At 34.5% G+C, this 17,474-nt stretch overlaps 1 protein-coding gene across 1 annotated transcript; it reads left to right on the plus strand.

Moving 5' to 3' along the window:
* The first annotated feature begins 1,819 nt into the window (after positions 1 to 1,819).
* LOC128546580 (uncharacterized) lies at positions 1,820 to 9,596 on the plus strand. The gene is made up of 7 exons (XM_053517413.1): positions 1,820 to 2,023; positions 3,058 to 3,135; positions 3,526 to 3,654; positions 7,141 to 7,254; positions 7,776 to 7,884; positions 8,866 to 8,946; positions 9,205 to 9,596. The coding sequence occupies exons 1-6, from the start codon at positions 1,991 to 1,993 to the stop codon at positions 8,937 to 8,939; spliced, it is 537 nt and encodes a 178-aa protein (XP_053373388.1). The 5' UTR covers positions 1,820 to 1,990; the 3' UTR covers positions 8,940 to 8,946; positions 9,205 to 9,596.
* The last annotated feature ends 7,878 nt before the right edge of the window (positions 9,597 to 17,474 follow it).

The following is a 17,474-nucleotide window of genomic DNA, read 5'->3' on the forward strand; positions in this document are numbered from 1 at the left end:
CAAACAAACTGTAAAACTCAGGTGAGCATTCTAAGGCAACATGACTCTCTTGTTAAATAATTTGAAAATGCAAAAAAAGGAATAGTTGATTTTTGCCAAATTTAAGCAAAATTTATGTTTGATGTGAAGTATAAACAAGGAAATCTGTATTCATAGCGAGACGGAACCTTATGTACCGTGATATTAAACAAAAGATTTACGAAACACAGACTTCATTCTTCATTCAAGACTATTATCTACAAAGCCCCCGAAATACTGTAGGTAACCATGATAGACCTCTGGAATGCAAAGCTGGATAAACGGATGTATAGTGTCCGGGCCTCATGTTGAATATGCTACCATATCCCTAAAGAGCAACCTTTATTTACGAATAAACACTGCGACGAATTCGTGCTTTTCTATTCCTCATTCATTTCTTACGTATGGCAAATATTATTTGTGTGTACCTTGATGTTTAGGAGGTTCCAAAATGAATGAAGTAATAGACATATTAGCTTTTATATGGATTGTTTTTTCCAACTGTTTCAAAGTTTGTTAATGATACAGTACATGGTAAACTGTTAAGTTACAACGATCAATATGTAAATTGAGACATGTCAACTGTTTCTATCTTGAGATAAAACATCTTTTTTACCCTTCACTGAAAATGTGAAGGCGGAAGTATAATTTCAATTTATAAATTTCGATTAACATTTTTGTAATCTTTACATGTGACCTTTTCAAACATTATATTAATTAAACAAATTCTGTAACTCACAGATTCTTGAAAAGTTGTTTAACTCACGTTGTGTAAAGAATAATTATTACATTTGACAAATTTTAGATTATCTATCATACCGAAGACTATTCTCAAGCTGTTAATCCATAGTGGTTCTATGTAGAAGTAATGTATAAGAAGGGCATATACATATTTTACTAATTAACAAAAATAATGAAATAAGAAGCATTTGATTAGATCTAACATGCTATTTTTAAAATACATTTTATGTTTAAGTTTTATTGACTCCTGCCATGATTTATAAAGCCATCATTTCGTCTTTTTTCCTTCTGTTTTCCATATAAATGTGTCAAGGTGTTATATATGTGTTTTTAAAAGCAATTGTTTTAATAAAACCAGTAATATGAAACCTAAGGTGAAAACGTTGTCATTCTACCAACAAATATTTCTTATATATATTTCATTTTTGAACTAATAATAAAAGAGAGTTAAGAGGAACAACACATCAAACACCGGGTGTGGTTTCATTTTTGTAAAGTAAGAATTTGATTAACCAAAATACGGTTATTTTCACGCAATATTTATAGTGAACAATATTTTTTGAATGCGCTTTTATAACTATGACATCAAGAATAATTTTGCGACTTTCTGAGTTTTGGGAAACTGGCTAATGATTCTAATAAACCCCACTTTTACCTCCCCCTCTCCTTTTCACTGTGAGTGAGGTTTGGTACCTACCACATACTGGGTGGATCTCCTAAATGTTGATTTTTTTCCACCGGCCTTTCCCTGAGCCTTTACCCTCTGTGTGTGTATGTTTGTTTGTTTGTCCTATTTATCTGTTTGTTTGGCTTTGTCTATTTGCATGTGTGCGTGTTAATTTTGTGCGCGTCCATCGTAACACCCAGGAAGACTGCGGTTTTGGAACAGGACTTTCCTTATTAAATATCCATCTTTGTTTCTCCCCTTTAACCAAACATCCACACACTTCTTTTCCTACCGCATCTCTATTTTGTATCTTGCATACTATTAAAATGTATTTGTTGCTGAATTATTAAGCAAGCCGTTTGCTGTGTCTTTCCACTACAGTTTCTCTTTGTTGCGGGCCTGCATTGTAATGCATAGGTCTGGCTTTGTTTCCTGGGCTTTGTGTTTTCGGGAAATCTGCCCTTTCATTTTAATGTCTGTGTATTACAGACAGACGACGATATCGTATTTGAAACATTCTATCATCGGAGCGGGAAAGAGTTCCAATGTATATACCAGAGTGGAATGAGGTTCTACCTAGATGACTTGGGATCTAAGGTATAATACTTTATTCAGAATACAAATAAAATATAGTTAAAGTTAATACTTTTTAGTAAGATATAAGCTCTGACTAATTTTCTTTCATTTCACATCAAGGTTATATAGTGACTAATGAAACATTTTGTGGCAGCGGAACATTTTGCAGTTTCACAGACAGGAAGTTTTTATCAGTCGATTTGATTTGCATGCTGTGTATAGCTACAAATTCACCTATTATTATTGATGTGATTTTCGTTTAACACAATACTGGAGGTATGTCCCTTCAAGTGCTCATTTGGTATACATTGCTAATGAGCTAACATTTACGGAATATGTTTACATTTGGAAATAAGAATTAATTATTATCATATGATTAGGCCAGAAAAATACCTTCATTAACGTTACTAAACCAAACTTATCTATTTATTTTGTTGAGTTTAACGTCGCACCGACACAATAATATGCCATATGGCGACTTTCCAGCTTTGATGGCGGAGGAAGACCCCAGGTGCCCCTTCGTGCATTATTTCATCACGAGCGGGCACCTGGGTAGAACCACCGATCTTCCGTAAGCCAGCTGGATGGCTTTCTCACATGAAGAATTCAATGCCCCCCCGAGTGAGGCTCGAACCCACATCACAAGTGATTTGAAGTCAGCGACCTTAACCACTCGGCCACGGAGGCCCCCTACTTGACCAAAAAAAATATGTAGGTAGGTAGGCCTGTGTTTTCTTTTCTATTCTTTTTTTTAACTTTTTTCCAAGATGCAGCTTCAGTAATAACGGTCTTTAGAACTTCTATTCATTTTAGATAAGATTAGTGTTACTTGTCTCATCATTCCCAAACATATTGGAAAAACATTTGACATCACATGAATAAGTTTGAATTCTAAAGTATAAAACTTGTTCCAAACGAAAATGTTAAACTAAGTAAAACGATTCCTACGTAAAGGATACAGATATTATGTATACTCATGATATAGGTATACTGATCTATGTTCACTTTCTTTATTATTGTTATAATTATATGGCCCGTTACGTTCTCACATTCAGGAATGGATGCCATTTCCTAAGCGTTGGTACAACGAAGGCTTGTTGGTGACAAACACCATACTTAAAAATGAAAATGCAGTAAGTTTTCTAGTATTGATGTTTATTTATTTTTTAAAAATGAGTCTGGAATATTTGTTTCTATGTGAATAGGTTCTTTAAATGAACCTTAGATATGGAACAATAAAGTCTTGAAATATTGGAAAAGCATAAGAATTAGTTCTAAATGAACAATAGTCGTTAGGACCTTAGATATGGGAAAATAAAGTACTCTAATTCTGAAAAGAAACGTAAGAATTAATGTTGAATATAACAATTTTCATTATTTTTATTTTTCTCAAATTAGGGGCATGCATATTTGCTATTTTCGTTCCGTAAGTCAATACTTCCCTAAAATTCAATTTTACACTTGTCTGTTTTATCTTTATTAATTCAGTGGACGCATTTCTACTTTAATTTTTTTTCTTATAGAAACAGAATATAAATGAGCAAGCAACTGGGGGATCAGGTCAAGGTGTGAAAGGTACAAGTGGTGGTAATGACAGAGAAGGTTTTCTTATGCATCCGTCAAAAGGCAGAATACCTACTTATATTTTTTATGTAAGTACACATATTAAATAAATGAAATATTTAACATAAGTGTGATAAAAACGTGGAAAAAATGTGTAATAGATAGATGTGGATCTTATTGATAGGGTGAGTATTTATCAGAATATTAAATTATTCAATAAAAAATATGAAGTAGTGTAAATAAAATATAACATTTATGATCTTTGACAGAGAAAAAAATAACATAATAATATTAATCATGCAAACAAGTAGTTGTGAAACGGAAAAATATCTGTAGTAACCAAGGACATAAAGAAAATTTGAGAAAAGAAAACAAATACATGTACTGGTCCCAGCAACAAAGTGAAAATATACCAATAGTATGAATTGTCTCAATGGATATAAACTGATCAAATGCACCAGTGAATGCTACTGATTCTTCAGTGTTTACCGTAATGTTGAAATGTTCATCATCTCCATACCTTCGAAGAAGAGGGAGGTATATTGATTCGCTAATTTCGGTCACAGTGACACCATCGGTCGGCTTGTAGGTAGAACATTTGATTCCCACTAAACTCCCAGTTACTAACTGGACAAAGATGGAATCTACAGTAGTCAAACTTTATCAGATAATTGATTGCGGTAAGTGTATGATCCCAACTGATTTTGGGTCAGAAAGTCAAAGATGACCGAAACGCTGACTGAGATTAAAAATGGTTTTCGTTTAATAACATAAGAATGCTTAGGTCAACGACCTTCAAAATTCGAAAAATAAAATTGCATGCGGACGGTAGATAATACCATTGATTTTTGCATCATTAGGTCAAAAGTCAAGGTCATTGTGACCTTGTGCTGATAACGGTTTGCGGTCAATAACTTGAGAACGTATAGGCATAGGACTTTTAAATGTCAGTGGACGTCATGATTATCTGCTGTAACGACAACCATATTTTTGGGGAACAAGATGTCTAAGGTCAAGATTACAGTGACCGTGAGATTAAAATAGTTTTCAATCAATAGTTGAAAACGAGTTAAGGTTACGACAGTCAAACGTGTTACATAGGTGGCATGGTTATCTGATTGTCAGAATGGGTTACAGTGAACACAAAATTGAAAATGAGTTTCAATCAATAATTGAAGCATGATTGAACCTACGACAATCAAACGTCATAGTATATGTCATAGTATTAATTTGCTGTGATCATTAGCTGACTCTTATTGTTTTGGGCTTTAGATTTATTGACAATTTTCCAGAAGGTATTCAAAGATATGGGCATATTGCCATCGAATTTTATAGCACGACTGCCAGCGGTAGGAAGATGACATCTGCTATTATGTCCTTAACCTTATGCCTATTCAGTCAGTAAATTTTCAGTGAACAACCCTTCCAATGATAAATGCTACTGCCCATATTGCGTAATGGACCAGTGCATTTAAGAAATTTAGCAGGGTAAAGATTGAACAAACAAACATTCAATACTAGGTCATCTACTATTATGAGACAAAGTCTACAATATGCTTCGTTACATTACGTTCAATGTATTACGGTTCAGAAGATTGAAATATAATACATAATAATTAATACAATAGTTACTTATTATTTGACTTAGCGTTGATCACGAGTATTATTTTGTACTTTTTGCAGTTACAGTGTTTGTTAGATTTATAACTAGAGTACAAAAACGTAAAACTGCGGCTGTACGAAAATGTTATTTGCCTCCTTTTAGCGGTTCCATGTTCATTTAATTTTTAGCTCGACTATTCGAAGAATAAGTAGAGCTATCCTACTCACCATGGCGTCGGCGTCGGCGTCGGCGTCGGCGTCACACCTTGGTTAAGTTTTTCGTACCAGTCCACATTTTGACAAAGTCTTTTGAGATAAAGCTTTGAAACTTTCAACACTTATTTACCATCACCATAGCCAGTTATAGGCAAGAGTACATAACTCCATCAAGGATTTTGGCTGAATTATGGCCCCTTTTGACTTAGAAATCTTGGTTAAGTTTTTCGTACCAGTTCATATTTTGACAAAGTCTTTTGAGATAAAGCTTTGAAACTTTCAGCACTTGTTTACCATCACCATGTCCAGTTATAGGCAAGAGCACATAACTCCATCAAGGATTTTGGCTGAATTATGGCCCTTTTTGACTTAGAAATCTGGGTTAATATTTCGTACCAGTTCATATTTTGACAAAGTCTTTTGAGATAAAGCTTTGAAACTTTCAACACCTGTTTACCATCACCATATCCAGTTATAGGCAAGAAATCATAACTCCATCAAGGATTTTGGCTGAATTATGGCCCTTTTTGACTTAGAAATCTGGGTTAATATTTCGTACCAGTTCATATTTTGACAAAGTCTTTTGAGATAAAGGTTTGAAACTTTCAACACCTGTTTACCATCACCATATCCAGTTATAGGCAAGAGTACATAACTCCATCAAGGATTTTGGCTGAATTATGGCCCCTTTTGACTTAGAAATCTTGGTTAAGTTTTCCGTACCAGTTCATATTTTTTGTAAAGTGTTTGACATATGGCTTTGAAACTTTTATCACTTGTTTAGTATAATAGTCTCTGTCTGTAGGAAAGAGTACATAACTCTGTCATCTATTTTGGCTGAATTATGGCCCTTTCTGGACTTCGAGATTGGTTCTGTTTTCATACAAGTCCACGTTTTGTCAAAACTATTTGACATATGGCTTTTAAACTTTGAACACTTGTTTATCATTATGATTTCCATCTGTAGGCAAGAGTATATAACTATTTTGACTGAATTATGGCCCTTTTTGGACTTTGAAAGGGGTTCATACATTGCCATTTAGTGCAAGACTTATCGAAATCAAAGAAATACAGGAACATTGTTTGTCTAATCTATTTATTTCTTTTGTCTGAATATCTGTGGAAATATTTTGACCCCATTCTTCAATCAATTCTTCGAATAGTCGAGCGCGCTGTCATCAGACAGCTCTTGTTGTCAGTCGCATTTAATATAAAAGAACACAACATTTTATTATTATCTTGAATAATATTAAGACTCGGACTTTTAAAATCCTGTATTCATTTAATCAAGATAAGGGATAGTCCCTGATTTGCTAGGTAGTAACAATATTATTTTGATAACATATAATCGAATTTCAAACACGAAACATATTTCAGCCATAGTCCCTTTTCCAGAATCTGGTTTAATACCCGGCAAAGTTCAAACGGAAGACCTACATTATGACCCACATCCCAGCTTTTCCCATAATATTTATGAATCGAATTATTAAGACCCACTTTCTAGAACCAAGAAATGACACCAGACCCCTAAAAACATATGCGCGCACAGTAGATAAAATTGTCGATTATAAATTTTTGTGTATTAATTTGAATATTTCCCAAAATGTATTTATCCTATACCTTTGATTTAGGATCTATTGATGATATAATTGTGTTCTACACGGTCTATACAGCACATTCCATTTTAAATGATTTAGCTTTTTGATTTTCTTTAACTATTTGTGCTTGATACAATGTAACTTTTAATTTTATTGCAGAAAAAACATAATGTGCACATGTACTTTGACAGAGATATTGGTTCCTGGGTTCGTATGCCAATTGGTTGGGAGATGCATCATAGTATGGTTAAAAGTCTCGTTGATCAAATAGACGTAAGTCAGATTTTATTTACGAAATAAATTTAAGTGCGAAGAAATAACAGATTAATCTCTTTTTCTAAAATGTAGTGGTTGTTGCACAATTGTTTTTATCTTTGAATGAGATTGTAAAAATGCAGCTAATATATCAAAGGGTTGATTATCAGCTAGAATTCCAATGTACTCCTAATTAAAACATTAATGCCCTGGAATAATAAATGTTTTAATACAATTTATAAAATGTCTGACGTCGTGAGAGTAAAATAAAGTCATTTGTTTTTGTATTACATTAGTGTAGAATCTAATACATTATTTGTAACGTTTTTACGTTGACGTTGTTTCAAGTATTATAGAAGAGTTTGGTCGACTTGGCTTTGTACGTCTAATAGGTAATGAGGGTAGGGATTTGGATATGTGCACATTTGCATCTTTTTACACTGACTATACAAAACTTCGCATTTAACTATTTTATTTTATTCGTTTGAAAAATTCAAAATGCAAAGACTCGTTTATTAGCCTCTATATATTCTCTTTAGGAGGAAGTGCCAACATGGGGAGATCGGCATGATATGTTAGCGTTACTACGAGCGTGTAACTACGATCCTGATGAATGTATATCTATATATCTACATTTAGAAAAGGACGGTAATACTGTATTTTTGAGATCATTATTTCACAATATATGGCAAATAATAATTCCCATTGTTTGATCAAACTAGCATTTCCTTTAAATGTTACCAAATAAATAGATGTTTGTTTATTACAAAGTTAGCTTAATGTAAAAGTCAGCGGCTCGTATTCATGCTACTGTTTAACAAAAACGAGACTGACAGGTCTGTGACTGTGATCTTATTTTGAACAATATAGGCACATATATAAAGCCTTACACTAAACAAACTTCTGTGCCAAATAAATCAACACAAATACAATTATACTCACTTGAGACAAGAATCTTTTTCGATTTAGATTATTTTCATCCTCAAGTGTTTCAGATATTTTCAAAGATCAAGCCAGATTTAGATTTAAATGTTCCTTTAAATGACTTGTAATGGGAATGTAGTTTGAAACATGGTGTGTAGAATTCTTTCATGTGGGAAGGTCATTCATCTTGTTTACGGAAGCTCGATGGTTCTATCCAAGTGTAAGACTGCATTGAAATGATACCCGGATGGCACATAGGTTCTTCCTCCAACCACAACAGCTGTTTTTGTCGGTGTGACGTTATATCTAACAAATCAATACGAAACACATAGAATATTACCTATGTTTCCTCATATCGTCGATAGCGAACAACTTTCATTTAGACAGTAACTCTTTTGATTTATTGCGATAGATGAGCAGGCTTGCAGCTTATCACTTGCTTATTGCACAGAAAGTAAGCTAAAGCTGTGGTACTGGGAAGCTTTCGTTATTTTAATTGTTCTTAAGCAAAAGTCCTGCAGTAATATTGACCTGTAGAGATAGGCCAGAACAAGCCATTTACATTGACCAAAGCGCAAAGTGTTATATTCGATCATTTTTACAACTCCAGCTCATTTATCCCATTTTTTTCTGTATAAACCGTGTGTTATTAGCATGAAAACTAAGGTATCAGTTGCAAATGAAATAAATTCAATATTTTAACAGAATGGATGAAAGACGCTAAAGCACCAGGCAAATCTAAAAAAGACAAGACATCTGGAGTTAGAAAAGAAAATTAGACACTTAGTAAGTACAGATGACATAATTTTTAAGTTGTTGTCATAATTACGGAGACTCTTTATGTTTGATATTTCAGATTTTAGTTGAAAAAATAAGAAAATAGCTTGAAATCTCGTGTTATGCCCATGCCTTCAAAGAGAATGATATATGAGAGTTTGTCATGTCTTCAATTTTTAGTAGCGGACCTTAAGTTAGAAAAAAAACTGTTAAGTAGAATTATTTTGAATTGAAGGAAACCATGATTAGGATTTTTTTTGATTCCAGGAATACAGTTACAGAAAGAAATGTATGATAGACCTGAAAGAAATTTTAATAAAGGAATTTTAGTGTTCCTGTTAAATGTTTCCAAGTAACTGCACACTTAAAGCTCCAAACAGATGTGGCTATAACTCGAATGGATTTTTATATGATTATACTGTTAGAAAGCTTTACATAACGATGCATTTGTAGTTTATATATATATAACTTAACATTATTGCCAATTACTCCGTGTTTCGACACTGTTTGAAAGCATTAAATGAAATCAATAAAATTTTCAGGAAATATGCCCTAACCGACAGAATATTGTTTTATGAATGTAAAATTAATTGAAGTTTGTTTGAAGCATTGGTATTTGGAAAATGTCCAATAATAATTTGCAATATATTTTGCATGGACATTCAGTTATGTTTTGATTCTATATGATCATTAGATATTAACTTTAAATGTAGAAAATCCTCATCAAATGTAATTAACTCTGTTAAACATAAAAAACTCTGCTGCGTTATCAATAATACTTATACTAATAATCGACATTTGTTTAAAACAATTATCAGTGTCAAATGCCATTATTAATGGTTGTACAATTCAATTTATAACCTAAAGGCGATTCCAGAATTAAATGTATGGGGGTGTCGGACGGCAACCGAATTTTTTATTGACGGGTGGTGGGGTCCATCAGAAAATCATAATTATGGGTGGTGGGGTCCATCAGAAAATCATAATTATGGGTGGTTGTCCTCACAAAAATCGTCTTTATGGGTGGTGGGTTGATTGTAAAAAATATTAAAAATATGGGGGTTGGGGTGGGGGGGGATGTTTGATCACCTCTCTTAATTACTTACGGACATTTTCCTTCCTTTTCAACTACAATTCGCTTCTTTACTGAACGCGATACACGGAACGCAATTTTGACATCACCGAGCTAAGAAATGTGATCTTTTTTATTTCTGTTCATTAAATATTTCATTTTCATGTCTCGTTCTTGTTGAATTTGCAGTCAGCGTCCTTAATCGCCGAAAGTTTGTCAATCAGCATTTCCTAACGTAATTTTGTTTGTTTGTTTTGGGTTTAACGCCGTTTTTCAATAGTATTTCAGTCATGTAACGGCGGGCAGTTAACCTAACCAGTGTTCCTGGGTTCTGTACCAGTACAAACCTGTTCTCCGCAAGTAACTGCCAACTTCCCCACATGAATTATCAGAGGTGGAGGACTAATGATTTCAGACACAATGTCGTTTATCAAATAGTCACGGAGAACATACGCCCCGCCCGAGGATCGAACTCGCGACCCCGCGATCCGTAGACCAACGCTCTTACCTACTGAGCTAAGCGGGCGGGCCTCCTAACGTAATAGAATCGTGTCACCGATTATGTACTATCTCTCGCACTTGTGTAGATTTCAATAAAATCCGTGAAGACTGATTGATACTTCCATTTTTCCCGCCTTTATTCACACACGTGTATTCTGACTGGCACGTGACGTTTGTTATGCCACCACTTACGGATGTTTCGCATATACCGGGAAAAGAAATAGAATGTAGCTAAATGAAATCGAGGCAGGCCGAAACGAGAACATGCGTGAATTGACTTAAAATTCTTTGCACGAAAATCAGTCGATTTTTTCCATGCTCGCACAAAATCGTATGTTAATAAATCAATGGTACCGATTTCATTATCCGATGCCGACGTAAATAACCTATTGTCATCATCCATATTAAGGATATATTTGCCTCAGGTATTTCAATATATTTGTGAAGCACTAGCCGATTCGGAAACCTTTTTTTACAGAAAATGTATAAGTCGCTAAGAAAACCAAACATCATAATATTCCCGACAGTAATTCTCGTTTATAAGTATGGGAAATCACTAACGTCGCACACAGTCATATTTACTGCAGTATTACGCAAACATTTTCTTTACTGTTATATGTGGCCAAACATGAAATTGAACCACGCGCGGTATATCTATTTTTCTGTCGAATTGTTCCGTTAATTCACTAACTAAAAATCATAAACGTCAATTTCTTTAAAATACTTGCATAGTTTATGTTGAGCATGATAAAAAACAAAAGCCACGTGTTCATTTGATTTGCAAGGTGAACCTATCTTCTATTAGTTTCCAATCATATATTTTGCCCCCAGATAAATGCAAATGATAGACAGACCTATCACAAATAAGTGATATTCTTGCAGTTTGAAAGTATTGATGGCGAAGCAAGCATCGTAAAAAGAAAAAAAAAAGAAACTTATTTTACGTGGAAGTAAAATAAATGTGACTTGCTTAATATGTCATATCTTTTCCTAAACATTACCATTCTTAATTATTTCCATTATACGTTAAACAGTATCTGGACAAAAAGATCACAAGTTGTAACTTTCGCGTTTAGCCATTTAAAGGCACTGACCTCCAAATTTTCGTTGAAAGTTTGGTCATATTTTGAACATTAGAACAAGAATTTTTGTTTCTAATCTGTCTTAAAATGCCAAATCAAGAAAGGGAGAGAGAGAAAACATGCTCGAGTTGGGAATCAAACCGGGCGGGCGCCGCGGCAATAAAAATTTCCCTGTGGTCCTGACCAATACACCACTGAGGAATATGCGCGTAACAGTCGTTAAATAAATTTGAAGGCAGTTTACCTACACTATACCGATATTTTGAATGAAAAAAAAAACCCGCAAAAACAACTAATTCTTAGGTGTTTCAATAACATAATCTGTCAGTGACTAAGTTTTAAAACCTTAAGAAATATAGTAAACTTTTCTTTTTTGTTGTCGTACGATTTGGAGGCCAGTGCCTTTAAAAACAAGTTTACTAAAACATGTACTGCGTGAAATCATTATTCTAAAAACGGTTGACAAAATTTCCATACATCATATCCAAAGGCATGATACGTGTATGTTTTAATGACTCAACATGATTCTTCCGAAACCGTATTTCAGTAGAAACTGCTAGATTGATGTATACATTTTCGTACATTGTTCGGAAGATTTTCCTAATGTTTGGTTGAACACACCTACAGATGTGAACGTTAAGATGGAAGCGTGAATAATAATAAAAAATGAATATGCGTAAATATCGGGCCTTCTTGATAGAACCGGAAGCAGACGTTTCTTCTTTGTATTTTGACGGGAAAACTGCACGTGCCTTCCATGATGCTCCTTCGGTAATGACCGCGTGTTTATAGAAAATTACGTATTGATGTTATATTTTCGTGTCACCAGAACCGTTACTGTGTTAAAATTTCCATGTTATTGTAAACAAAATGCTCTACAAGCAAATGAAAATGCATGCTATGCTTAAGACCTTGAATTAATATCGTGTCTGTACATCCGTGATAGGCTCTTAAAATATTTTTATTCGAGTTCTTAATATTATATCTACGAGTTTAACTTTTAAAAAGAAAGGATGTTAATGTTTAAACACTAACAGGCATGTAATGACGATTGTTTCAACGGTAAACGAACATGTTTTACGGGTGAGCTTATAATAAGTCAAGTAGGTGGGGTATAGACATTTTTCTATTCTAACGGCGTATCTTCGAAGCGGAATGAAGCATTTTGGTGATGCTTCAACGTTTTTGAGATATACGGTAGAAAGGGAAAACGGTAAAAACTACCGCCATCGGTTATAACAATAGACCTCCCCATGTTTCGATTTTTGTACATTTAATAATTATAGGTGGTGGGGGTTAGTGGAAAATTCATAATTATGGGTAGTGGGGTTGGAGGAAAATTAAAAATCATGGGTAGTGGGGTTGGGGGAAAACAAAATAAATACGGGTGGTGGGTTTTTTCAAAATGTGTCTTCCGCCCCTCCCGTAGAATTAATTCTGGAACTGCCCTAACATTTAATCGTATTTATAGAGGAACTTCAAAAACCAAGAATGTCAACGCTTTGAACAGTTTATAAAGTATTACAGTATTTATATTTATTTGAAATGTTATATCATTTTCAAAAATATTGTTTTTGTTATAAAAGTAGCATTTGCCAAATGCAGATGTGATGCACTAAGCCGTTTCGTTTGGGATATTTATGTACTCGAACTATCTTTATGTTGTAACAAATAATGTATATGTCATTGTTATCCAAGGGATGAGATTGGAAACCAGTCGTTTAAACATGTGGTTTTTCTTCATGTTATGTTGTTTTGTAAATATTGTACATGAGTAATACAACTGATTGAAACACATGACCAAAACTTTGTAAATTGGAGGCAAAGTCAAAAGCGACGAGCATCCAGTTACCGGCTTTTAGATAGATAATGCTTACTTTTTTTGTAAATAGGCTGAAGACCAGGGAACTACATTATATCCTTTCAATTATTACCCTTTTCTGCAGGGATTCTTGGAATTATGAATTTAATTAAACAATAGAATAATAGGTGTTAACATTTATGACAAAGAATGACTTGGTAATTAAGGGAAGTATGCAGTCTTTTAGATGGAAATGGTAGATCAAACAGAGGTTAAAATGCAGATAGCATACGAACATAATAGATAGTATAGAAGATTCATTAAGGGGTTCCTCGCACTGAGGGTTGTTGCTTATTTATTATCTCTCGTGAAAGAACTCGATCAAGCTAAGTCTGCTACACTTGTATTATTTTCTTTACTGCGTTCTATGCTTCCAAATGATCTTGTAGAAAACCTCCAGATCAGGCAACAATTTGCTTATAAGTTGTTCCTTATTACCTGACAGATTTCGATGAAATAAGAGCCATGGAAAACAGAAAACGAAAATGCGTCAACCACACATTCTCAAATTTTTTCACAAACGCTTCGCAAAAAGGTTTTCTCGCCATCCAAATATGTACACAGGTATCGGGACATGTTTGAAGGAAGTTTTCTGTCATTCTGCGAAGTTATATTTGAGTTACGCTTTGGCCATAAGTATAAAAGGTGAATTAAGGTGGAATAGCACTTTGTATTTTTTTTACAACCCGCATATGATTTTGATATCATATTAAAGTAGAAGTTATCCCCGGCAAGAATGTGTAACTGTTTTTTTTGGTTATTAGTGAAACGTTTTAGCTATGACGTCGCAAACATTACCATGCACGTCTGTTTTGGCGCCACGTTAAAAAGCGATAAAAAATCGGTTTATTTTCTCTCATTTGTTTATTTTTCAATTTACGGCAATGAAATTTACATCTTTATGTGTGTTATACAAAGGTCTACGGCGCTGGATAGTAGTTGTCACTTTTGTTTTCAAAACGATGGAAAAAATGAAGGAAAACGACATTCTCAAAATTTTAGTTTTATTGAAAAAATCGCACACTCGTTAAATTAACGGGAAAACGGCTCGAAATTTTTTTGCCAAAATTTTATATATTTAAGATAAAATTATGTTTAATAAAATTTCAAAAAATTGAAAACTTTTACCATCTAGTATTCTTTTTAATCACTGATTTTTTCCCCTATCCAACGAACAAAAAGTGACGTTAAAGTGCGTTCTTAGATACAACGCGGGTATGGTTTCTTAAGAATAATCTATATACTTAAAAAGGTATGTATGCACTAAATATTCCCCTATAAATGTGCTTCATTTTTATCAATTCTTAATTGTTTTATAATAAAAATATTTCGTGTATGAATTTCATAACAATTCTGTTTCCAGATCTTATAAAATCTGGCAAAAATGTGCCGTCATGTAGGCAATCAGTCATCTATAAATACACCAATTTTTTATTTTTTACGAAAAGAAAATTGTTTGAAAATTTTAATAGCTAAAGAATGTAAAAGCTGAAGAACGTTAAAGAAGGATCTCGGGCCCGCCCGCCCGCTTCGCTCAGTAGTGATAGCGCAGATCTGCGGATCGCGGGTTCGGGAGTTCGAGCCCTGAGCGAGGCGTACGTTCTCCGTGACGATATGATAAAAGACAGTGTCGGAAAGCATTCTTCCTTCACCTCCGATTCATGGGGGGAAGTTGGCAGTTACTTAGCGGAGAACATGTTTGTACTGGTACAGAATCCAGGAAGACTGTTTGGTCAACTGTCCACCGTTACATGACTGAAATACTGTTGAAAAACCCAAGACAAACAAACAAAAGAAGAATCTCATGACAACAATGGGGTCACATGAACATATGACATAACAGATTCAATCAAGTGTAGTGATAAAAACAATGTCTTACAGGAAGCCTTTTCCGCAGGTAAATTATCTTTTTTTCTTAAATGTGGTAGTGTTTGACAATACCTTGTTTTCCTTTAAATTATAAAACTTTGCAGTGATAGATATATACATGTTTAGATTTTATACATGTACTTTTACCTTTGCCAGTAACTTAAGTAAGAGCTCGTGCTTTATTTTGTTGAGCGCCAGAGTTGTAGCAGTTTTGATCATTTCAGTTTCAGTTCACGCTTATTATTACATTGATAAATAAAATTCAGACGTAGGCATACATTTGTGATTAAAAACTTTTTCAAGCGGATGTACTACGGATATACTACAGTAGTATGTTTAGGACATGCATCTATTTTTTTAAAGATTAAATTATTTCGCGCGCACGACATCTTATCTCGTGGTCACGACAACTTATCTCGTGTGCAAGAAATATTATCTGGAGAGCATGGCATTTTGGCATTTTAAAATTAGCATGGCGCCTTCCGCAGTCTCATTACTATACTACTAAAAACGAAACCCGCTTCCAAAATGATTAAAATGGAATTGCTAAATAATAAATTATAGCCTGATATATAAAAAATTAGACGCTGTGCCATTTAGTGATTTCGCCTATCATCACCAACCCTCCTACCCAACCCCTCCGTCCACTCCCCCCACTCCAAAAAAAAAAAAGAAAAAAAAAGAAAACAACAACAAAAAAAAAAAAAAAAAAAAAGATAAAAAGCATTGTTTCAAGTTTGGCCTTCCGGAATAACAAAATACGATTGTATTAATCAAACCTGAGATAAAAAGTGATGAAATTAATGAATAGTTATGATAATATTTGTCTGTCGCCGACGAAATATAACTACTATATCCCCACTTACCTGACCCCTACCCCACATCCTTCAGTCCATCGGTGAGTCCAACAGTGACACGACGTGTGACTTTTAAATAGCAAAATTTTTCATGTCATATAGATACAGGGAAATATTCATGCGTGAGTGCATGCAAGCGTGTGTACGTGCGTGCGTACGTCCGTCCGTCCAGCTAATTTGTGTCCAGATCATAACATCGTCGTATATTTTGAAAATACTTTATGCTTTACTCAGTGAGATCGATTCTCGGGAGCAAACATAGGACCTCTATCTCTAAGGTAAATGTAACACTTGACTGAGGGGGTTAGACAAAGGTTGTGCTCAAAAAAATCATCACACTGAGGCAAGCATGTAGCATTTTCCCAATGTGGAGCAACAAAAATTAAACAGACAGATGTTGAGAATTACGTCACACCGACACAATTTTAGTCATATAGCGGCTTTCCAGCTTTTGATGATGGAGGAGACCCCATGTTCCCGTCTGTGCATTATTCAAGGGAAGAGATAAGATGTCATGCGCAGGAGATTATATGCGCGCATGACACACAAGATAAGATGTCATGCGTGAGCAGGGAATACGCATAATATTAACTAAGAAGGTCGGAAAAAGTGCTAGTGTAACTAACAGATCATAAATAATGAACTCATTGTCATTATATTTTGATAGGAAATGAAAATGTAATGTGCAATTTTAATGTACGTTTCAGCGCTATTGTAAGTGCACATATACGAGTAGCATTTCATTTCCAAATTTCGTACTTTTTTAAACTCCCAGTTGTTGAAATTCAGAATAGGACAGCTTGTGCAATTTCATTGTACACGCTTAAAATGCACCCGTAAAACATAAATCTGATAAGTATGGAAGCCCTGGGGGGCAAAAGTTAGAAGTCAGAAATGGGAAGTACGGAAATCAATTGTCCTTCAATGGGCTTCCATAGATAAGTTATACTTTTAACTATGTGTAGCGGGCAAAAAGATGAAATTTATTTGTAAAAATTGTGCAATTTTTTTTAACATCCAAAGAAGTTAACTGCACGTACGTGTAACAGTGAGGGCTATATCGTGGCTGATTTCTGCCATTTCCTTTTCGTGTGTTGGCGCGTTTTAATTGCGCCAACACGCCTAAGCGACAAACTAGCGCGCAAATGTGACTAAAGCCGCATTTCTCGTATCGGCGCGCTAGTTTTGTTGGCGTGCTGGCGCACTTCAACGCGCCAACTCGCCAACTGAAAACTAAATGGCAGACATCAGCCACCATAAAGCTGGATAATGTTATAGTTTCTATTACTGCACAT

The sequence above is a fragment of the Mercenaria mercenaria genome, chromosome 11 (genome assembly GCF_021730395.1).
Source record: "Mercenaria mercenaria strain notata chromosome 11, MADL_Memer_1, whole genome shotgun sequence".
In the NCBI taxonomy this organism is placed as follows: domain Eukaryota; kingdom Metazoa; phylum Mollusca; class Bivalvia; order Venerida; family Veneridae; genus Mercenaria; species Mercenaria mercenaria.